The sequence below is a fragment of the Elephas maximus genome, chromosome 6 (genome assembly GCF_024166365.1).
Source record: "Elephas maximus indicus isolate mEleMax1 chromosome 6, mEleMax1 primary haplotype, whole genome shotgun sequence".
Lineage (NCBI taxonomy): Eukaryota > Metazoa > Chordata > Mammalia > Proboscidea > Elephantidae > Elephas > Elephas maximus.
This window is the reverse complement of record NC_064824.1, coordinates 130,072,042-130,096,725: the sequence shown is the minus strand read 5'-3', so window position 1 is coordinate 130,096,725 and position 24,684 is coordinate 130,072,042. Positions and strand designations below refer to the sequence as shown.

The window sequence follows — 24,684 nt, the reverse complement described above, 5'->3', positions numbered from 1 at the left end:
AAAGTTTTGGTATTTTCATAATAATATGAGCCCTGGTAGTGTAGCAGTTAAAGCAATCGAATGCTAATTGAAAGGTCAGTGGTTTGAAACTACCAGTGGCTCACAGGAGAATGATGTTGCAGTCTGCTTCCATAGAGATTTACAGCCTTCAAAACCCTGCGGGGTCACTATGAGTCAGAATCAACTCCATGGCAGTGGGTTTGGTTTTGATTTGGTTGGAAAAACAAACAGGAAAGTATGATCCATAATCAAAAGACACAATCAACAGAGACTGATGATAAAGATTCTGGAATTAGCAGACCAGGAATTTAAAGCAGCTGTAGTACACTGTTGTTTTGTTTTGTTTTTTAGTACATCTATCGATTCAATGGCAGTGGGTAAGTACATCTGTGGAAACCCTGGTGGTGTCGTCATTAAGCACTACAGTGCCTAGCCAAAAGGTCAGCAGTTCGAATCCACCATGTGTTCCATGGAAACTCTATGAGGCAGTTCTACTCTGTCCTATAGGGTTGCTATGAGTATGCTGCGTCTATATTCAACAACATAAAACATGCTTCCAATGAATAAAACTGAAATCTCAAATAGAAACTACAGAAAAAAACAAAACAAAACAAATGGAAATTCTAGAACCTTAAGAGAAAATATCTGAAATAAAAAATTGGAGTTTGGAGATGACAGAAGAGTCAGTCAATGTGGACACAGATAAAGAGAAGTTATTCAGTCTGGTAACTGGAGACTGGAAATGGCAAGAACAGTTGGTGAACCCGAACATAAATTAATATAAATTATCCAATCTGAAAACTATGAAGATGATTGCGAGAAAAAAAAAAAATATATTGACTGGAATCTCAGAGATCTGTAGGACAATATTATGTCTAAAGTACGTGTCATTGGAGTCCTAGAAAGAGATATGAGAGTGAATGAGGCAGAAAAAGATATTTTAAGAAAAAATGTCAAAATTTTGCCAACTTGGCAAAAGGCAAATTTATATATTCAAGAAGCTCAGCAAATGGCCAAGGCCAAAAAAAAAAAAAAAAAAGCACACCACGTTACAAAATAATCAAACTCAAAAACAAAGATAAAGGGCTTGAAAACAACATATCACAACAGAAGAACAATATAAATATCAGGTGAAGTAAATTTCAAGAAAGAAAATATTACCAAAGATAAAGATAGACACTGCATAATGACAGAATGACGTATCTTTTTTAATAAGACATAACAATCATAAATATGTTAGCACCTAATAATAGTTTTCAAAATGCATGAAGCAAAAACTGGCATATTTATCAACGACTGACTAACTAGACAAAATCAATAAATCAGAAGATACGAAAAACCCTATCAATCACAGACCTTTAACTCACATTTACAGAACACTATATCTAACTTCGGAAACCCTGGTAGCACAGTGGTTAAAAGCTCTGGCTGCTAACCAAAAGGTCACCAGTTCAAATCCACCAGGCACTCCTTGGGAATTCTATGCGGCAGTTGTACTCTTCCTATAGGGTCGCTATGAGTCGGCATCAACTCGACGGCAACAGGTTATGCCCAACTTCAGAAACACATCTTTTTCAAGTGTACACAGTATGTTCACCACGATAAACCATGTGCTGGATCATATAACAGGTCTCAATAAACTTAAATGGGGGGGGGGAACTTTAAATTATACAGAAAATATTCACTGACAATAGCAAAATTAAATTAAAAATCAAGTCTAGAAAGGAGACCTAGAAAAAGCCCAAATATGTGGAAATTAAACAACTACTTCTATATGATCCATGGGTCAAAGAAGAAATCACAAGGGAAATTAGAAAACATTTTGAACTGAACGATAATGAAAATACAACATATCAAAATTTGTGCAATGCAGTGAAAGCAGAGCTTAGAGGAAATTTATTACTTTAAAACGCTAAAACTAGAAAAGAAAGTTCTCAAATCAATGATCTTAGGTTCCACACCTTAACAAGATAAAAAAGAACAAATAACCCAAAGTAAATAGAAGGAAGGAAATAATGAAGAGCAAAATTACTACAGAGCCTATACGCATTAAAAGATAAAGGACTACCATGAATAAACTCTGGTCAATAAACATGTTGACTTAGGTGAAATGAACAAATTCCCTGAAAAACATAATTCACCAGAAACGGTTATGAGAAACAAATTCTGAGGAGCTGTGTAGCTTCCCCAACAACACCCAGATCCCACTGCACCATTCTCTCCTCCCAGGGAGCTCTGCCATCTCACTTTGGGCAGAGGGCCAAAGGTGAGTGAGTCACCAACTCCAGGCAGATTCCACCACCTAGTGCCCTGGCAGCTGCCAAGAGGGGAATGTGGTGAACAGGGACAGAGAGTGACAACCCAGAATGGCCTCCGTGTCGCACAATGATAGCTTGCCCAAGCACACCCTACAAAAGTAGGCAATGGGTCTGATTTGGCCTGGGAGCTATAGTGTGCAACCCCTGACCTAGAGTATCTAAAGCAATCTTTAAAAGATGAGAGGACTTGCACTACCCGACTTCAAGACTTAATATAAAATCAGAGTAATCAAGACAGTGTGGTATTGGCATAAGGACTGACAATTAAAATGGAACTGGGTAAAGACCCAAGAAACAGACCCATACTTATACCCATTGAGAAAAAGAAGGTGTTTTCAACAAACGGAGATGGAACAGCTGTTTATACACACGGAAAAACATGAACCTCAATCCCTATTACATCATACACTAAAATTACCATAGATGTAAACATAAAAGCTAGTATTGTAAAGTTCCTAAGATAAAATAAGGAATCACCTTCATGATTTGGGAATAGGCAGAGACTTCTTAAGGAAGAACAGAAAAAGCAATAATCATAAAATTAAAAACTGATAAATCAGACCTCATCGAAACTAACAACTTCTGCTTGTAAAAGGACACCAATAAGAAAGTGAATGGAAAACCCACAGAGCAGGAAAAAGTATTCATTAAACATGTATATGACAATGGAGAATGGACAATTTCTGATGTAATCAGATAATACAGTAGGTACTCAGTAATAAGAAGGAACAAGCTACATTCATCCATATGTACAAATCGCAAAAAGAAACTTTACACAAAAGAGCATATTCTTTACTATCTAATTTATATGAACGATAAAAGAAGTAACGGTGGTTTCCTCTGGGACCAGGGACTGACTAGAAATGGGTGTCAAGGAACTTTCTGAGGTGACAGTCATGTTCTGTATCTGAAGAGGGCTTTGGGTTACGGATGTGGTGCATTTGTCAAACTAACCCAATGTTAACATTTAAGATTTATGCATTTAACTGTATATAAATTATACCTAAAAAAACTGAATATTGAACTCTCGTTAATGACAGATACACTAAAGTATTTAGGGGTGAAGTGAACTAACATTTGCAACTTACTCTGAAATGAAAGAAATGTAAGAAGGATTGATGAATGGATAGATATTGCTAAAGCAAATGTAGCAAAAAGTTTATTGCACCTGCAAAATTTTTCAACTTTTACATATATTTGAATTTTTCATAATACAGCCTTAGGGGAGGAAGGAGAAGACAGAAAGATCTGGTCACTGTGCTATGGTGCTGAGCAGCCCCCACCTGGGACCAAAGTATTGCTGCGGCCATCTGTGAAGGCAGGTCTTGAGAGACAATGTAGTGCGTGGCCCAACCAGGCCACCTGGAGGAAGAGCAGCTGCTGTACTACCACTCCCACAGTACAGGAGATCCTGCTCACCTGAAGGAAGACCTACAGCAACATGCTGGTCTCAGGTGACATCATCGAGTGCACGAAGCAGGACAAGTTCTCCTACCAGGTGACTGCTCGCAGCCACCCCATCCTCAGAAAGACCCTAGCATCACAGGCCACTACAGGATCATTGTGGAGAAGTGGTAGACTCTATGATCTATGAGACTGACAAAGGATATCACCCAGATCTCCAAGAAGGTCCTGCTGGCCCTAACCATTGACTATTCCTACCCAAAGCTGACCCTGCTGGCGCAACTAGCTTCAATTCATGCAACAGAACCAAGAAACCCTCAATGTCATCACCGATTCCTCAGAAACTTGAAGTCCAGAGCTTGTTTAGAAGTCTCTTCTCACCAGCTACGTGGAGAGATTCAGATATGATCAAGTATTAAATGCACTTTTTCCTTACCCCCACTGTGAGGACAATAATCAACGGAAATCAAAACCTCTACTTTTGACTTCTGTTCAGTTCTGACACCATCAAAGATTGAGCTTAACACACCAACTAAAATGACAGCCTGCGTATTTCAGCACAACTGGAACGTGTGAATTTGGCATTTTTTAAAAAAATTAGAAACAAAAGGGTTTTTATTCATGGCTGTGCTTCTTTTTTTCTGGTTATAAAAATAGCTCCAATCTTTCCCAAAGGTGCAACGTAACTGCCCCAAAAGCCTGAATAGCTGTCTCATAAAGTAAGGCCTATTTAAAACATAGTCATAAGTGTAGGAACAATCACTGCGTATTCACACTCCTAAATATTTGCAACTCCAAAAGCTTATACCAAAGTAGAACTGAAAAAAAAAATACTGATAATTTTTATTATGGCTCTCTCTCCCCCACTGGACTGTAAGTTTTACATAAGGGTAGAAGTTATGTCTGTTTTTGCATATCTTCCTATCACTAGCACTTAAAGACAGTTCTGGTAGACAGAAAGAGATTAGTAAATATCTACTTCAAGAATGAAGAATGACTCAACCATGAATGTTAACAGAAGTACCTAATGGGCCTATTTAAAAAGAATTTTAAAAAGAAACATACATATATATTTTAATAGTCTAGCATGTTGTTTGTTACCATCGAGTCAATTCCAACTCGTGGCCACCGCATGTGTGCAGAGTAGACTGCTCCAAAGGGTTTTCAGACTGTGACCTTCTGGAAGCAGATCAACATGCTTGTCTTCCAAGGCACCTCTGGGTGGGTTCACACTGTCAACCTTCTGGCTAATAGTCGAGTGCTTAACCATATGTGCACCCAGGGACACCAATAACCAAGCATACAAATAATCAGATACTATCAATCAATGGATGACTTTACTTCGTACACGCAGACTGTATGCCTGTCAAGTATCAGAAGTAACTTTTTATTCTCAGTTCTAAAACATAATAAGCGAGGTTAATCTGTTACTAGAAAAGAAAAACTAACAATTCAAAACAAAATTATTTCTACATTTTCTTTTCTAATGAATTATCTACAGAACTGTTCACCAGCACTCTTTCCCTTAGCCTTTGTAATTAAGTTAACTCAATAGTGAAATTCCTTTAATGAGAGAAACCATGACATCACAACATTATAAAAGAAGACGTATACGGAAAGCCCTTTGACGTTTTTATGTAACTTTTTGGTACAAAAGAAAGCATTACAGGAAACTTCTGGAGATATATATGTCAAAAACCATTTCAGCAAAAAATAAATACAAAGTGCTTCGCTGTACAATATTTTACTAATATTAGGTATACTATGTTTGGGTCTGGGATGTTCTATAACCTAACAAACACATATCTGCTCCACCAAACATACTGCAGGAGTCTGTGAATACCAAGGTGATATTTATGTTATTTGTAAACAATTTCTATAGAAACAAATGACATACTCTGCAATAAATATTAACTATGTCCTTGATGGAAACCCTGGTGGCATAGTGGTTAAGAGCTACAGCTGCTAACCAAAAGGTCAGCAGTGTGAATCCACCAGGCACGCCTTGGAAACTCCATGAGGCAGTCCTACTCTGCCCTATACTGTCACCGTGAGTCGAAACCAACTCAAAGCCAACGGGTTTTTTGGATGTCCTTGATACATATTTATTTATAGTAATATCAACATATGCTTACCACATCAATATATTTTATTGATAACTAAAATGGCATGGGTAATGTTGTGATTTTCTAAAACAATGAACAATTCTTGATAAAGTTCTAAACAAAGTGAAATCTTCCCTAGATATATGCATGTGGTAAAAGCTGATTGCACTGATAAATCTGAATTACTGGGCTTCCCTGTACCCATGCCCTTTGTCCTGTAACTTGCCAGTCCCCTCCCAGTCTAACTTTGGACTTGGCAGCATGACTTGCTTTGGCAATAGGATATTCACAACTGTTTAAGGCAGGTATGTAAAAAAGAATTAAGTTATACACACAAATGACTGTAAAAAATGTTTTTCCCACATATAAATGTTTGGAGAAACATTCAAAGCATGCAGCGTGAAAATTAATTCTTCTTAAGGGAAGAGTTCAACACACTGCAGGCCACTCAACATCCCCGGCACTTGTCTGCTTAAGCCAGCAACACCCTCCAATTGTGACAACCAAACATGCCCCTGGAACATCAAAACTCAACCCTGAGGGTAGATGATCCCAGACTACTGCTAAAAAGCGAATATACTTTCTGAACTTCAATCTCTAAAATATTCACCTTCAGGTATGAAACCATTTATTCACAAGATGTATGACAGCGCCTTTTTTATCCGAAATTTATATGTGACTGAATGTGCTCCTTTCTAAACCACTGTTTTTGAAAGATGACAGTCAAGATACGGCAACATATTTTGAAACGGAAATTTAAGACCTGTGTGCTTTTCTCTATGTATGCTACACTTAAAATTTAAATGCTTAAAAAGATAATACTTGTTGTACTGGAAAAACATAAAGGTTTTATAACAAATGATGTTATACCAACCCTTCTGTACTTTCTAATATCAATCGTCACCCTCTCACATTTCTTAAGTCTTTAGGAACGCAGCCATTGCTAATACTTTAAAGAACCAAAGCATATCTAGTCCAATATTTTGGTTCTAAGGTGCCCCTAGAACACTAAAGATGGTGTATTTGTCTTCCTTAACAGTCACTTAAACTTTCAAGTGAAGAGAAAGACAACACACAGTACAGGAGAGGTCAGCACAACTGGACTAAACCAAAAGCAAAGAAGTTACCTAAATACAACCAAACACTTCAAAGGCCAGAGTAGTAGAGGTGGAGGTTTGGGGACCATGGTTTCAAGGGACATCTAAGTCAACTGGCATAATAAAATCTATTAAGAAAACATTCTTTACCCCACTCTGGTGAGTGGCATCTGGGGTCTTAAACGCCAGCATGCGGCCATCTAAGACGCATCAACTGGTCTCAATCCACCTGGAGCAAAGGAGAATGAAAAACACCAAAGACACAAGGTAATTATGAGCCCAAGAGACAGAAAGGGCCACGTAAGTCAGAGACTACATTGGCCTGAGACCAGAGGAACTAGATGGTGCCCAGCTTCAACCAATGACTGCCATGACAAGGAACACAACAGAGAATCCTTGATGGAGCAGGAGAGCAGTGGAATGCAGACCTCAAATTCTCATAAAAAGACCAGACTTAATGGTCTGACTGAGACTAGAAGGACCCCAGAGGTCATGGTCCCCAGACCTTCTATTAGTCCAAGACCAGAACCACTCCCAAAGCCAACTCTTCAGACTGGGATTGGGCTGGACTTGGCTGAAGTGGACACATGAGACTATGTGGGCAGCTCCTGTCTGGAGGGGAGATGAGAAAGTACAGGGCCACAGAAGCTGGCTGAATGGACACGGGAATACAAGGTGAAGCAAGAGAGTGTGTCATCTCATTAGAGAGTGAGCAACTAGGAGTATATAGCAACTTGTACATAAATTTTTGTGTGATTTCACTTAAAGCACAATAAAATTTTTTTAAAAATCCACAAGAAAAAAAATTAATTTTGTGTGAGAGACTGACTTGATTTCTAAACTTTCACTTAAAGCACAATAAAAAAATTTTTTTTAAAAAGTCATTGAAAAGATTGCTATATATTTTCTAGCATAACTGTACTTTCCCTACCAGGTTAAGTTCTAGTCACCTTCTGAAATCAGCAGCTGTTTCACCTCCTTCTGCGAGGCTGCTCGATTCTTTCCTATCCACCAACATATTGAGTTTCTCTTCCGTATTACTTCTGAAACTTATTATTATTTTTCGAACACCCTGTTATAATTATTTGTTACCTATCTGCCTGGCCTACTAGACTTGAGCTCTTTGCGGGCTAAGCCTGTGTGACACTTCTGTAACTGCACCCATAGCATCTAGCACAGTGACTTTCATGGTGAGTGCTCAGTAAATGTCCATCATATCGCATGTCTCATTGTAGGATTTAAGAAAATTCATGAAATCTGTTCTAGTCATTTCTAATGTTATATTTTCTTTCTACTTATTGATACAATGAGTTCTCTAAAATCAAGAATTTCCTTTTATATAGTCTAAATTTACTTTGATGTTAGTCTTTAAAAACGTGCCTTCGGTATTAGTATTTTTGGACCAATCTCTACCTAGCCTCATCCACTAACTCGTTTATGTTTTTCATACCCCCTAGTCACTTATCAACATGGTTAGGTCCCAAAGACCAGGTCATTACGTAGAAATTGGCATTATGCGAAAAGGGAGGATTACTACATCATTACACAATGGACAAATTACATCATGATGTAACCTCCAAATTACATTATTACATAATTGCTAAATAACAGAATCACAGCCCAGCCAAGGTGACACAAAACTTTAACCATCATAGCCAGCATTACTCTAGCCTTGCATCTCAGCATTAACTACTGCCAGACATACATCATTAATGTACAAAATAGTTGGATAGCAGGTTTTTTTCATAAATGCAAAGTATCGGATAATGAGAGTATCAGTAAGTGAGGAGTAGGTGTACTTACTTCTCCAGTGGACTGTCACCTTACCAGATCTGCTACTCTGGCGTTACCTACTGTCATTACATTTCAAATCTAAGAACAGGATAATATTCCTTACTTTATTTCTGACTCCACACTGATTTCCAAAATTTTGCATACTCAACCAACATTCTAAGAAAATACTTTCAGTTTGTACTGCTAGCCTAATCCTAAATTTTATACAAATAATTTAAACAGATTAATCTCAGATTTTATTAAAAAAAGGTCAAATTGTGTTTAATCAGTAAACATCATATTACTCTATACTTACTGTCACTAAAAACCTTCTGCCAGATTTTACCCTTTCAACTACCTTGAGATTTTCCTGCATTTGTACCTACATCAGTTTGGATTCTGACTATTCAGAATAAAAAAAAAAAAAAAAACATTGCCATCGAGTCATTCCAGAATTGTCACTGGCAAAATCTGGAGACCCTGAAGTGTGCTCACTCCTCTAAATCATTTATTAAAAAAAATGTCATAGCCTTGAATTTACACTTTAGAACCAAAAGCACACAGGCATCACAAGTAGGCAAGTAAGTTGAAGATACTACTATCAAACTGCTAGAAAGAGAGGCAGGCTGCAAAATGCTTGCATGTATCTTCTGTGGATAAAAGAGAGACTGAAACTAATAAAATCTTAACACTTAACTTCTTTTAGGAGCCCTGGTGGTACAGTGGTTAAGAGTTAGGCTGCTAACCAAAAGGTCAGCAGTTCGAATCTACCAGTTGCTCCTTGGACACCCTATGGGACAGCTCTACTCCATTCTATAGGGTCACTATGAGTTGGAACCAACTGAATAGCACTGGCTTTGGTATGGATTTTGGTAACTTATTTTATGTCTATTAAGGATGATATTAAAGATATACAACCAAGATAGTCCAACTGGGGTAGTATTTCCTTTTGAGGAAGTGATAGGACTTTCTTATGAAATGAAAATGGCTATCATTCAAAAAAGGGATCGTGGTGGTGCAGCGGTTAAGCGCTCATCTGCTAACCACAAGGTCAGCGGTTCAAACCCACCAGCTGCTCCACAGGAGAAAGACGTGGCAGTCTGCTTCCATAAAGATTACAACCTTGGCTGCAAGAGTGCGGAGGGAGGAAGAGGAGTATTCACTAATTATATAGTACACAAGAATGATTTTAGGTGAAGGAAAAGACAGCACACAGTACAAGGGAAGTGAGCACCACTGGACTAAACCAAAAGCAAAGAAGTTTCCTGAATACAACTAAACGCTTTGAGGGCCAGAGTAGAAGGGACAGGAGTTTGGGGACCACGGTTTCAGGGAACATCTAGGTCAACTGGCATAGCAAAAACTATTAAAATGTCCTGCATCCCACTTTGGTGAGTGGCATCTGGGGTCTTAAAAGCTAGCAAGTGGCCATCTAAGATACATCGATTGGTCTCAACCCACCTGGAGCAAAGCAGAATGAAGAACACCAAAGACTCAAGGTAAATATGAGCCCAAGAGACAGAAAGGGCCACATAAACCAGAAACTCCATCAGACTGAGACCAGAAGAACTAGATGGTGCCTGGCTATCACTGATGACTGCCCTGACAGGGAACACCACAGAAAATCCCTGATGGAGCAGGAGAACAGTAGAATGCAGACCTCAAATTACTGTAAAAAGACCAGACTTAATGGTCTGACACAGACTAAAAGGACCCCAGAGGTCATGGTCACGGACCTTCTGTTAGCCCAAGACTGGAACCATTCCCGAAGCCAACTCTCCAGACAGGGGTTGGACTGGACTATAAGATAGAAAATGATACTGGTGAGGAGTGAGCTTCTTGACTCAAATAGACACATGAGACTATGTGGGCAGCTCTGTCTGGAGGCGAGATGAGAAGGCAGAGGGGGACAGGAGCTAGTTGAATGGCCACGGGGAATACAGGGTAGACAGGAGGTGCGTGCTGTCTCATTAGGGAGAGAGCAGATAGAAGTACATACCAAGGTGTGTATGAGTTTTTGAATGAGAGACTGACTTGATTTCTAAACTTTCACTTAAAGCACAATAAAAAAAAAAAAAGATTAAACCTTGGAAACCCTATGGGGCAGTTTTACTCTATCCTATAGGGTCGCTATGAGTCAGAATTAACTTGATAGCTCAAAAAAACAATTTATTACTTTTCACAGATTATATAACCTCAGAAGTGCCAACCCCAAATGCAGTACACAGACTATCTACATCAAAATCATCTAAGAATGCCTATTAAAAATGCAATTTTGGGTCCTACTACTGACCAACTGAGGAGTAAGAATGAACACTTAAACAAGCACTTCAAGTGACTATCACACACACTTAAAAATAAGAACCAGTAATGAAGAACTCTGGTCTCCAAAGTGAGTGTACAAGATGATCCACTGTGTTGCAAAAAGAAAAAACTACAGCTTATTTTTATTTCTTATCCTTTTAAAAGTTCTGTATTTTTTACATTAAACTATACATATATGCTTATATGTAACAGATTTTACATAATGTTATAGTGGCACATGTATTTCATTCCTAATTTTTTTTTTAACTGCTTTGAATTTACTATTTGAAATGTTAGATATTACAAATATCACTGTAGTAACTGATCCAGGTAAGGCTCATTGAAGAATCTCTCACTTTCACTAAGTGAAGGACTATAGAATCAAGGATATTCACATGGTCTAAAAGTATCATTCCCACAGATTATTCATTAATTACAAAGATAACCAAAAAAACCAAAACCAAACTCACTGCTGTCGAGTCGATTCCGACTCATAGCGACCCTACAGGACAGAGTAGAACTGCCCCATAGAGTTTCCAAGGAGGGCCTGGTGGATTCAAACTGCCGACCTTTTAGTTAGCAGCCACAGCTCTTAACCACTACGCCACCAGGGTTTCCAATTACAAGGATAAGACCCGTGTAATCAATCCTTAAAAAAAAAAAAAACTTCTTTAGGAAATCTAAGAGTATTTTATATGTCTCCATTTCTTTACTGCTAAAGGATCCTGACATACTAGTACTTCTGGGATGTACTTCTCCAATGCATGGACGCTAGGATGAGAAGACTAAGGGACAGAATACGGGTGTGTTAAAGAGAGCCAAGTCTTTTTACCTCCATTTATTTAAGCATTCTGAAATACACTGAGTACGATCTTGGCTTTAAAACAAATACAGCAGAAGTTAAGGAAGCAATAACATGCATACACACACCCAGGCAGTGCACACACCTTACAATTCTGCATTGTTAAGAGTTGAAAACAGATCAAAGTGCATTTGGGTGTCTTTTCTTTGCGCCACTAGGAAGCTCCAATGACTGTGCAAACTAATGTGAGCTGCCCTCAGAGATGAGAGGGTATCAATCGGAGCCAAGGCCTACCTGTGAAGGGTGAGGGAAGCAGCCAGGATTTACTTACGTCCAGGAAAAAATATACCACATTTTAGTTGTTAAAGCACCTCTCACATATACAACTGACAAACACCATGGCAACTAACATGATACCATAAATTTAAACAATAAAATAAATGAAATCACCACTCTTACTCATAGCAAAACGTATGGCTTAAAAAAAAAAAAAAAGGTAACTGAAAGCCCATGAAAGCAGAGTAGAAGGAAAAGGCTCCCCTCCAGATCTTTACTGTTACCTGGTTCTAACTAGCCATCATGCAGAGCCACAGAACTACTAACCCTACCAAGCACCTTCTGTACATTAAGTATCACATATATATCCAAAGTTTAAAATTCAGCATAGAGGAAAGAAGGAGGGACACTCCAGTAAAAGCTGTTCAGCTTAAAAGAAGTTTAATACAGTACCATAAAGCTAATGCTCTTCCTTTTTTATCTTTTGGTCTTTTAAAGCACAAGAGTACAGTTACTCCATTACCTAGATGTCCTCCCAAAATGCCTCTTACATTCAACACTGATGAATTTTAAATACACATTTCACCCCACGGTAAGGTAAAGACTATAAAAAAAAAAAAACTACAGTAGATATTAATTCCAGAATATAAAAATAACTTTTTTTACAGTAAAACTCAACATTCTAACTAAACAACTTAAATCTTATTAAAATGACTGCCAGCAAAAAAGTTGAAAATTGTAAAAACACTTACTTCATTTCCATGTTTCTGCAGAAATTCAATTTCCTGTTGTGTGAACGTTGTCATGGAGATGGATTTCACCCTGTGCGGTGGATTTAACCCTCGCCTAAAAGATAAAAAAAAATTTTTTTTAATTTACTATTATATACTGTAAGTTCTAAAATTACACAGCTAATAATTCAAAACATTTTTAATTAGCACATTTAAACCTGGAACAGTGTTTCCATTCCATAGACTAAAAAGTATTTGAAGGTTATTCAAAATATTAATCCCCACAATAGATAAGGTAAGTCTTGGTTAGCAACCAAACTCATACTAAAAAATACATTTGAAAAATAATGAGTAACTACCTAGTTAGAAACCCAGGATATCTGGAAAACTTAAGTTTCCAGGAAATACAAATATTATTTTATGGAGTTTCTGATGGAAGAAGACTACGTATGTGAAAAGCTCAAGAAGTAATTGCTTAAAATATTTTCGTATTTCCTAAGAGAGAGACAACGATGTGTTAAGTTTGGAGCTACACAAATATTCTTAACAAACAGGTACCACCTTTAAATAAGTTTGAGGCTAATTCAGAAAACTATGAAAATTAACCCAAGGAAATGAAGTAATTTACCAATGAAGTTCCACCTCTCCATTAATTCAAGTAGGGATTTATAATAAACATTTTCAATCACCTCCAGAGGCAATAAGCATTCAAGAAGAACGTATATAGATATTGAAAAGGGAGTCAAGAAATAGGTGGATACATAATTAACTTTTAAGGTCCCTGACAACCCTGACGTCTTTCTAGTATGGATGGCCTTAAAAGGATCTTAACCTCTAAATTTCTTGATGAAGTTTTATCATGTACATGAAAAGGTGAATAGAAATACGCACAGGGGAAGTAAGAACTACACCCTTTTTGTCCAACTATCACAAAGTGGCCTATTCCATTCACAAGAATGAGATTAAGTACATGAAAAAAAAAATTTTAATGGCAAATGTTTTATTACATAAAAAGAATGAGCTTAAATAATCTGTGCCAAGTAACAAGCAACCAATGCCAAATTCCATAAAATTATTTTGAGGTCATACCCTCTGGTAAAGGTCACATTTGGAATCTAGGTTCTAAGACTGATTAAAAGTATTTTTACAGAATTTCTTATAGTCATCATGCAATCATCCACAGTAATTAAATGAGAGATTTAATATTGATCTAAAATAATAAATGAACCAACATTTTCTAAAAATATTACTCTGGAAACATTTTTGAATAATTACCTATGGGTACGTAATTATCTAAAAATTCACAAGTTTCCATCAAAACACCAAAACTGAAATTATCAACAGCTCCCCAACTTTCGTACCTTGCTTCTTCCTTTTTTTTTTAACTTGTCAGAGAAGTTAAAAAGAAAGCAATTTTACCCTAGTAAAACTTCTCAAACTTAAAAACTTTAAACTTTCATGAAAAACAACTGTGGTACGAATAACTTTTGCAAATTACCTTTACAATTTGCAATCACAAACTAAGGCTTTAAAGATTACTTATAAAATTCCAAAAGTGAACCCAAATAAAAAATGGGCAAAGGATACAAACAGGCACTTCACCGAAGAAGATATTCAAGAGCAGCTGATACATGAGGAAATGCTCACAATCACTAGCCATTAGAGAAATGCAAATCAAAACTACAATGAGATTCCATCTTACCCCAAAGAGGCTAGCATTAATCCCAAAACACAAAATAATAAATGTTGGAGAGGTTGTGCAGAAACTGGAACACTTATACGCTACTGGTGGGAATGTCAAATGGTACAATCATTTTGGAAATCGATTTGGCGCTTCCTTAAAGAGCTAGAAATAGAACTACCATACGATCCAGATATCCCACTCCTTGGAATATATCCTAGAGAAATAATAGCCCTCACACAAATAGATATATGCACACCCATGTTCACTGCAGCACTGTTTGTAATAGCAAAAAGATGGAAGCAACCAAGGTGCCCATCAACAGATGAATGGAAAAATTATGGTACATTCACACAATGGTTTACTACGCAAGAATAAAGAACAATGATGAATCCGTGAAACATAACACGGAGGAATCTGGAAGGCATTATGCTGAATGAAATAAGCCAGTTGTTGCAAAAGGACAAATATTGTATGAGACCACTATTATAAGAACTCCAGAAAATGTTTAAACACTGAAGGAAACATTCTTTGATGGTTACAAGGGTGGAGAGAGAGGGAGAGGGGTATTCACTAACTAGATAGTAGACAAGAATTATCTTAGGTGAAGGGAAAGACAACACACAATACAAGGGAAGTCAGCACACCTGGACTAACATGAAAGCTAAGAAGTTTCCTGAATATAACCAAACACTTTGAGGGACAGAGTAGCAGGAGCAGGAGTCTGGGGACCATGGTCTCAGAGAATATCTAGGTCAAGTGGCATAACAAAATGTATAAAGAAAACATTCTGCATCCCACTTTGGTGAGTAGCGTCTGGGGTCTTAAAAGCTAGCAAGCAGCCATCTAGGATACATCAATTGGTCTCAACCCACCTGGAGCAAAGGATAATGAAGAACACCAAAGACACAAGGAAAATATAAGCCCAAGAGACAGAAAGAGCCACATAAACCAGAGACTCCATCAGCCTGAGACCAGAAGAACTAGGTGGTGCCCAACTACCACCAATGACCACCCTGACAGGGAACACAACAGAGAATCCCTGATGAAGCAGGGAAGTGGAATGCAGAACTCAAATTCTAGTTAAAAAGATCAGACTTAATGGTCTGAATGAGACTGGAGGGACCCCAGAGGACATGGCCCCTGGACTCTCTGTTAGCCCAAAACTAAAACCGTTCTCAAAGTCAACTCTTCAGACAAAGATTAGACTGGAGTATAAGACATAAAATGATACTGGTGAGAAGTGTGCTTCTTGGCTCAAGTAGACACATGAGACTATGTGGGCAGCTCCTGTCCAGAGGCGAGATGAAAAGGCAAGGGGGGCCAGGAGCTGGCTGAACGGGCATGGGAAATACAAGGCGGAGAAGACGAGTGTGCTGTCACATTACAGGGAGATCAACTAGGGTCACATAACAATGCATTTATATGCCTTTGTTTGAGACACTGACTTGAATTGTAAACTTTCACCTAACGGATAATTAAAAAAAAAATTCCAAAAGTGAAAATTTAGGAAAAGTCAATATTATTTAAGTACAACTTTTTGTTCTCCTAACAAAAGTATCCAAAGTAAATTGCATCCAATTTATGAGAAGAAAACTGAATTCATCATTTTCTGGGAAGTTAATTAATGATTTGTATTTAAAACCTACCTTGTCCAAAACAATTTAAGAATAAACTTACAATTGTTCTCTCAATGCCTCTAACTCTCTTCCTAATCACTGTGCACCTTTGTCTCTGCTTATGCCCTAATAACTCCTCCTCTCCTTCTTCTAGCCAAGCCTTTCTACCTCCCTCCTAGTTCTCTTTTTAAAAAATGTAAAAGGTAAAGGAAAAACTTTTGTATGATGAAATGTCAAACACTGTCACAAGGGTGTATTCCTGGACATTAAATTTTGAAGCGAAGAATTCCCTATACTTCTCAAACTGTTCAATGAGGAAAAGATAGCAATTCATAAAACCAACTCTTTTTAAGTTATATTACACAGATGTAATCTCATGAAAGCAGTTCAATGTGCAACTTATTCACTGATGTATCTCCAGGCGCCATCATATCATGGGGTTCATTTATGCACAAATAAAATATTCATATTAAATAAGGGAACAAAATTTGGATTTATGAAACAAATAAACTATAATTTACTCATCACCAAACTATGAAAGAACATTTTTTCCACTTTCCAAAAGACCTCATTATAGGAATTCCTTAAATGGGCTCATAGTACACTTAAAACAGGATTTGATTTACAACACTTGGAGACACAACTTTTCAAGGTCACATTCACTACCCAAACCAAAAACCAAATCCACTGCCATCAAGTTGATCCCAACTCGTAGTGACCCTATAGGACACAGTAGAACTGCCCCGATAAGAGTTTCCAAGGAGCGCCTGGTGGATTCGAACTGCTGACCTCTTGGCTAGCAGCCGTAACACTTAACCACTACGCCACCAGGGTTTCCACATTCATTACATATAAACTGAATAACTCCAAGGAAATTTTGCATTTGTTCCTGCTACTTTCTCCACTCTAATTTTTCTTTTATGTTCCATTTATCCAGGTAGATTAACTACATTCTCAGTGCAAGGAAATACAAGGCTTTTTATTTCTCTCTTTCTTGTTCTTTTCTTTTAGCCTCTAAGAACTTTCTACATGGATATTACATGTTTATAAAACGGTCTGGTGAAAAACTGAAAACTATCAATCTCTTAAGCAGAAGCAGACTGATCAGTCTGTCATGAAAATATGTAGTCCCATACACTGATGGTTGGATTAATTCACCAATTTATATCAAGAACCTCATTCACTGTATTTGACCCTACAACACCACTTTTGAGAATCGATTCTAAAGAAGGAATCTGAAATGTAGCTTACAAATTATATGCAAGATATTGCAAAGTGGAATATGAAGAGGAAAGTGGTAGAAATGAAGGTCAATAAGTAAAGACAACAGGAAGGCAGGAAACCGTGATGAATCGACACGAGGAACCGGAATAGAAAGGAGGAGAGTGCTGACACGTTAGGCAATTGCAACCAATATCACAAAACAATTTGTGTATAAATTTCTGAATAAGAAACTAATTGACACTGTAAACTTTCACAGAAAGCACAATAAAATTTAAATAAAACAAAAAGGTAAAGAGACCTCTCCTTGTACTGCCTGGTAAACTAAGGCAAAGCATTTGACCTCATCCTGAAAGCATGCCTAGGGCAAAAACAAAAACAGTCAAAAAATTGTGAATAAGGTAGCAAAAAAAAATTTTTTTTAATTTTTTTTTTCAAACCCATTGGTTCCAGGTTCTAATTTCTGCTGAGAATTTGCATTTCTCAAGTTCCCTGCTGAAAATTTGCATTTCTACCCCAGGTATACTGAATCAGCATTTATAGTTTGACAAGATCCCCAGGTGATTCTTATGTATAATTTCCTGGGTACTTGTTAGAAATGCAAATTTTCAGCAAGAAACTTGTTAGAAATGCAAATTCTCAGCAGGGGTTTCAACCATAAGGAATTGGTCTGATGCCCTGGAATAAAGGAATAAAATCCCTTCCCTTGTCTACAATGGGGATGTTTCTAGGAGAAATGACACTAACAATAACCCAAACTAAACCAAACCTATCGCTGTCCAGTTGATTCAGACTCATAGCAACCCTACAGGACAGAGCAGGACTGCACCATACGGTTTCCAAGGCTGTCAATCTTTATGGAAGCAGGTTGCCACATCTTTCTCCCCTGGAGCAGCCGGTGAGTTCCAACTGCTAATCCAATCCTTCCTTTGGTTAGCAGCCAGCACTTAACCACTGCACCACCACAAGGCCTTATTACTGAGGTAAATAAGTGCTTAATTACTTCAATAATTTAATTAAACCCATATAATGGCATGTTTTAATCCAAATTATATAGCACAAATTTCCATAAAAATGCCTAGACTTCAGCAAATGTGTTACCAATAGCAATATTTATAGGATATATTCTTAAAAGAAATGACCCCAAAAAAGGAAGTGCTAGATGCATTAAAATATTACACTGGGGAAAAAAACAGAAATAAATCTTGAACTCCACGGTAAAAGCTTAGTTGTTGTTAGCTGTCATCAAGTCAACTCCAAGTCATAGCAACCTTACGTATAACAGAACGACATGCTGCCCAGTCCTGCACCATCCTCATGATCGTTGGTATGTTTGAGTACACTACTGTGGCTACTGCATCAATCTATCTCATTAAGGGTTTCCCTCATTTTTTGCTAACCCTCTGTACCAAACAGGATATCTTCTTCCAGAGACTGATCTTTCAAGTCCCAGCATTCTCATTTCCAAGGAGCATCTTGGTTGCATTTCTTCTAAGGCTGATTTGTCCATTCTTCTGGCCAAAAAAAAAACCAAACCCATTGCCAGCAAATCTATTCCAACTCATGGCGACCTCGTAGGACAGAGTAGAACTTGGTTTCCAAAGCTGTAAATCTTTACGGAAGCAGACAGCTGCATCTTTCTCCTGTGGAGCAGCTGATGGGTTACAACCACCAAACTTAAAGGTTAGCAGCTGAGCTCTTAACCACTCACTGCTCCACCCAGGTTCCTTGTTCTTCTGGCAGTCCATGGTATATCCAGTATTCTTCACCTACACCACAACTTAAGTGCATCAATTTTTCTTCTGTCTTCCTTTTTCTTGTCCAGGTTTCGGCATGCACGAGGCAACTGAAAAGACCATGGCTAGGGTAGGTCCACACAGTCATCAAAGTGACATCTTTGCTTTTTTAAATGTTACACATATATTTTTACAACAATTAAAAAAAAATTAGAGGTCTTTTGCAGCAAATTTGCCATTTGCAAATATGTCATTTGATTCCTTGACTGTTGCTTCTACGGACGTTGATTACAGATCCAAGTAAAATGAAACTGTTGACAACTTCAATTTTTTCTCCATTTATTACAATGTTGTTTATTGGCTCACGTTGGGCAAAGCTTAGTTTGCTATTGTTAAACCTACTCAGTGGAATAACTTGTTGTTAGGTGCCACTGAGACAAATGGAAAAATAAAGACTCATCAAAGAAACACAAATTATAAAAAATGAGTATTTTAGAACTAAAAAGTAAGACAACTGAAATAAAAGGCTTCACTGGATAGGCTCAAAAGCAGAACAAAACTGACAGAAGAGTCAGAAAACTTAAATATAAACCCACACAAAGTATCTAAGCTGATCAACAACAACAAAAAAAGATTGGAAGAAAAAAAAAAATCAAGAGAGCCTCAAGACCTGGGGGACAATACCAAAAGTTCTAATATTTTTGTCACTGGAGATCCAGACGGAGAAAACAAAAAATGCTGTTCAGAAAAAATATATGAAGACATAACTGAAAACTTCCCAAACTTAGGGGAAGATGGAAAACTATAGTTCCAAGAACCTTGGTGAACCCAAAGAGAGCAAACCCAAAGAAATCCGTGCGTTGACACAGAATTAAACTGCTGAAAACTAAAGAAAAAACCTTAAATCAGAGGAAAGAAATGCATTAGTAATAGAGGAACAAGTATTTGAATTAATGTGGATTTCTCATTAGAAATAATGGAGGTAAAAAGGAAGTGTCATAAAGCCTTTCAAGTGCTGAAGAAAAACAAATATCAACCCAAAATTCTGTATCAAGTGGAAGAATTACTAACAATACCAAAGTTGGCAAGGATGCAGAACAACTGGAACTTTCAGATATTGCTGGTGGGAATACAAAATGGTACAGCCACTATGAAAAACCGTCAGATTTTTAAATAAAATTAAACATGCGCTTGTCGTATCACCTAGCAATCTCGCTCCTATGTATTTACCCAAGTGAAGTAAAAACACATGTTCACTCAAAAACCAGTACATAAATACTTAAAGCAGCTCTATTAAAAAACTGTCAACAACCCAGATGCTCCTCAAATGGGGAATGGATAAGTAAACTAGCAATAGAATACTACACAGCAATTAAGAATGAAGTACTGAAATATGCCACAACTAACTTGGATGAATCTTTAAAGATATTATACTGAGTGAAAGTTGGCCATTTCAAAAGGTTATATGCTGTATGATTCCATTTACAGGACATTCTGGGAAAGACAGAAACTAGTGTTGAAGAACAGATGAGTAGTTTCCCGGAGTTAAAGCATGAGACGGAGGCAGCAGTAGTCCAATGGCAGAATTCCAGCCTTCCATGCAAGTGATCTGGGTTTGATTCCCAGCTAGTGCACCTCAAGCATAGTCACCACCAGCCTGTCCGAAAAGGTTTCAGCACAGCTTCCAGACTAAGACAGACGAGGAAGAAAAAAGGGCTGGTGATCTGCTTTAAAAAATCAACAATCCACACTCAATCATGTGACCGGCACAGGACCACTGTGCATGGGGTCACCATGAGGCAGGGGCCAGCTCCACAGCAGCTAACAACAAGGTGTGGCATGGTGTTGAGAGAGGTTTTGGGGATAACAGAATGGTTCCATATTCTGATTGTGTGGTGGTTATACAAATCTATACATATGCTAAGGTCCATACATTAAAGTTAACTTTTTTGCTGTACAGTTCATACGCCAAAGGAGTTAACTTTAATATATGTTTAAAAAAAAAAAACTACAGTCCTGATTCTATGCTACTATCCACAGTTAACCTCAATATTTACACTAGTTAAAATAAACTTCTCATTAGCAGACCATCTTCTCCACCTACCAAGTTTAATCATAAAGAAATCCTTAATGGCTCAAAATGGAAATACAAACACACACATACACACACGTATTGTTGTTACTGTTAAATTGTTTGAAGTAGATTCATATTTTTTTTAAGGCTCATGTCACTTTTTTTCTTCTCATGTGAACTCACTGTTTATAAAACATTTTACTGAAATGAAATTAGTCATAACTTTTTTTATTAGATCAAAGTGTTGGGCAAGTAAACAACAACATTTTTACAGTGCCAATATGAAATACCACCCATTCCGGATCCTAAAATACACATTTTAAATTTCCAGTTTTGTGTGAAAAAAATTATATCAGTTGACTTATTTAGTAACAGCAGCACTGACACTCTGAAAGCACGTTTGCCAACTAAATGGTTTCAAAAATTTTCAGTCATCTACTGGTGGAGCCCAATATGCTTCTGAATATAATTAAGTCATCCGCAGATCCCCAGGAGTTTTCGTTTTAACCATCACCACCCAGGTATGACCGTAACCAGATGGTGTGACTCATTCCATATGTCCACCAGTATGCTGCTCTTAACTATGCCTAAAACCATCTTCACAAATAGCCATTTGTTCCACTCAAATAACAATCTGTACTGGGTGAATAAGTAAGAAAGCTTATTTAGTTAGTTTTATTAATTGTTTCTCTCCTGCTGGGGTAAAAGCTGGTTAAAATATCTTAATAGGCTATGGAAATTTATGCGGTTGCTAATAATGTTGGAAAAAACAATAAAGTTAATTTGACACACAGACCTATCCCAGTCTTTGTTAGTAAAAACATTACATATAAACTTCCTAAAAATTAAATACTTTAGCTCATCAAATGACTTCTCTGCAAGAGTAAAAAGAACCTACGAACTGGGGGAAAAAATTTGGCAACGACACACTCAACAAGGGCCTAATCTCTAAAATTTATAGAAAACTTCAACACCTCAACAACAAAAACAATCCAATTAAAAAATGGGTCAAAGTACATAAACAGACATTTCACCAAAGGAGACATGCAGGTGGCTAATAAACACATGAAGAGATGCTCACAATCATCAGCCACTAGAGAGATGCAAATCAAAACTACAGTGAGATGCTACCTCACCCTGGCAATAATGGCGCTGATCAGAAAAAAAAACAGAAAACAAATGCTAGTGAGGTTGTGGGGAATTAGAACTACTATACACTGCTTGTGGAGATGTTAAATGGTAACACCGCTACGGAAAACAATATGGTGCTTTCTTAAAAAGTTAGAAATAGAAATACCATATGACCTAGCAATCTCACTCCTAGGGATATGTCTCAGACAAACAAAAGCAGTGATACAAATAGACATATACGCACACCTATGTTCACTGCAGCATTATTCACAATAGCAAAGAGACAGAAACAACCTAAGTGCTCATGGATGGATGAATGGATAAACAAACTGTGGTACATACAATACTATCCAATGATTAAAAATAATGATGAATCCAGGAAACATCAACATGGATGAACCTGGAGGACATTATGCTGAGTGAAATAAGTCAGTAACAAAAGGACAAATATTGTATGAGACCACTATGATAAAAAATCAAAAAAAAGGTTTACACACAGAAAGAAACATTCTTTGATAGTTACCAGGGATGGGATGGAGAATCACTAACTAGATAGTAGACAGAGTAGACACACATTAATTTTGGTGAAGGAAAACGCAATACACAATATGGGGGGAAGTCGGCACAACGTGACTAAGGCAAAGGAAGACAATGGGAGGTACACAAGAATAAAGGGAAATTACAGTAAACACTATAGCATATATAATCCTGCAATAACAGTAATAAAAAACAATAATTTACAAGTTGATATATAGGTAGATATTTATACTAAATAGATGTGGGAGGTCATATGGAAGTACATCCACACACATACAAAGGTATGGCTGTGGATGTTTCCACATATATATTTATATGTGGTGTGTGTATATTCATATATATAATACAGCACATAGACGGCGCGGTTAGATATAACCAAACACCTTGTGGGACTAAGATATTGGGATTGAATTCTAAGGACCTTAGTCTCGGGGGACATCTAGGTCAACTGGCGTAACATAGTTCTTAAAGGTAATGTACTACATCCTACTGTGGTGAGTAGCATCTGGGGTCTTAAGAGCGTGGGTGGCCATCTTAGACACAACTATTGGTCTCTTCCCACCTGGAGCAAAGGAGAGTGAAAAAAACCCGAAGATTCAAGGAAGCAATTAGACCAAAGAACTAATGGCCCACACAAACAACAGCCTCCACTAGGATGAGACCAGAAGAACTTGATAGATGGTGCCCAGCTACCACTACCAACCGCTCTGACCAGAAACAGTGGAAAATCCCAGTTAGAGTGGGAGAAAAATGTAGAACAAGATCCAAATTAACAAAAAAGGACAGACTTACTGGTCTCATAAAGACTGGAGGAATCACCAAGACTAAAGCCCTAAGATACTCTTCTAATGTGGAACTGAAGCCACTCCCAGAGAACTTTTCAGCCAAATAATTGGCCTATAAAATAAAAAACACCACCAGTGAGGAAGGTGCTCCTTAGAACAATCAACCATACAAGAGCCAAAGGCCAACATTCGTTCAAAAGCAAAGATGAGAGAAGGCAGGCAGGGGTAGGAAAACCAGACAAATGGAAACAGGGAACCCAGTGTGGAAACAGTGTGCTAAAACACTGCAGCACTCAATGTCACAGACTGCAGTGAATGTCACCGGACAGTCTGCGCATGAATCACTGACTGGGAAACAATATACTATGCAAACTTTCACCTAAGGCACAATAAAATGTTCAAAAAATACTACATATAAATGATGTTTCATACTATAAAAATTATCTACAATTTAGAATAGATGGAAGATATCTTTAGTAGGTTATCAAGATTTCTGCAGGCTGTTATGGCCAAGACACTATATACATTCACAAAAAAAAAAAAAAAACCCAATGCCGTCGAGTCGCTTCCGACTCATAGCGACCCTATAGGAAACATTAAGATGGTCCAAAATATTTAGTCTATCCAGAATACAACATTAAAAAACTGGGGGGTGGGGGGGGAGAAATGTGTGTATAAAACACAATATAAAAGACAACTGTTATTTTTTGGAACGTCACAAATACTATATTGTAAGCTTAGGGCAAAACATCTAAAAAATTATATTCAAGTAACAATTTAAACCCAATTACAGTATTTCAGTTAAATGTGGTAAACAAAACCCAAGTATGTCTTCATTGCCTTCCCCAAACCCCACTGAAATGACAGCAAAGGAATAAAAAGGTATTTCTGGTGTCATAGTGGTTAAGTACTACAGCTGCTAACCAGAGGGTCGGCAGTTCGAAACCACCAGGCACTCCTTGAAAACTCTATGGGGCAGTTCTACTCTGTCCTATACGGTCGCTATGAGTCGTAATCAACTCGACGGCACTGGGTTTGGTTTTTTTTGTTGTTGTTTGTTTAACCCACAAAGACTAAGAGAGCAAGTAAG

At 37.6% G+C, this 24,684-nt stretch overlaps 1 protein-coding gene across 8 annotated transcripts in view; it reads right to left on the bottom strand.

The window, feature by feature from the left end:
- AGFG1 (ArfGAP with FG repeats 1) overlaps positions 1-24,684 on the bottom strand; it is an 88,887-nt gene that overhangs the window by 52,115 nt on the left and 12,088 nt on the right. For all 8 annotated transcript variants that reach the window (XM_049888371.1, XM_049888364.1, XM_049888366.1 and 5 more), the window contains exon 2: positions 12,832-12,925. In XM_049888371.1, the coding sequence (XP_049744328.1) occupies positions 12,832-12,925 (94 nt within the window). The remainder of the gene's footprint in view (positions 1-12,831; positions 12,926-24,684) is intronic.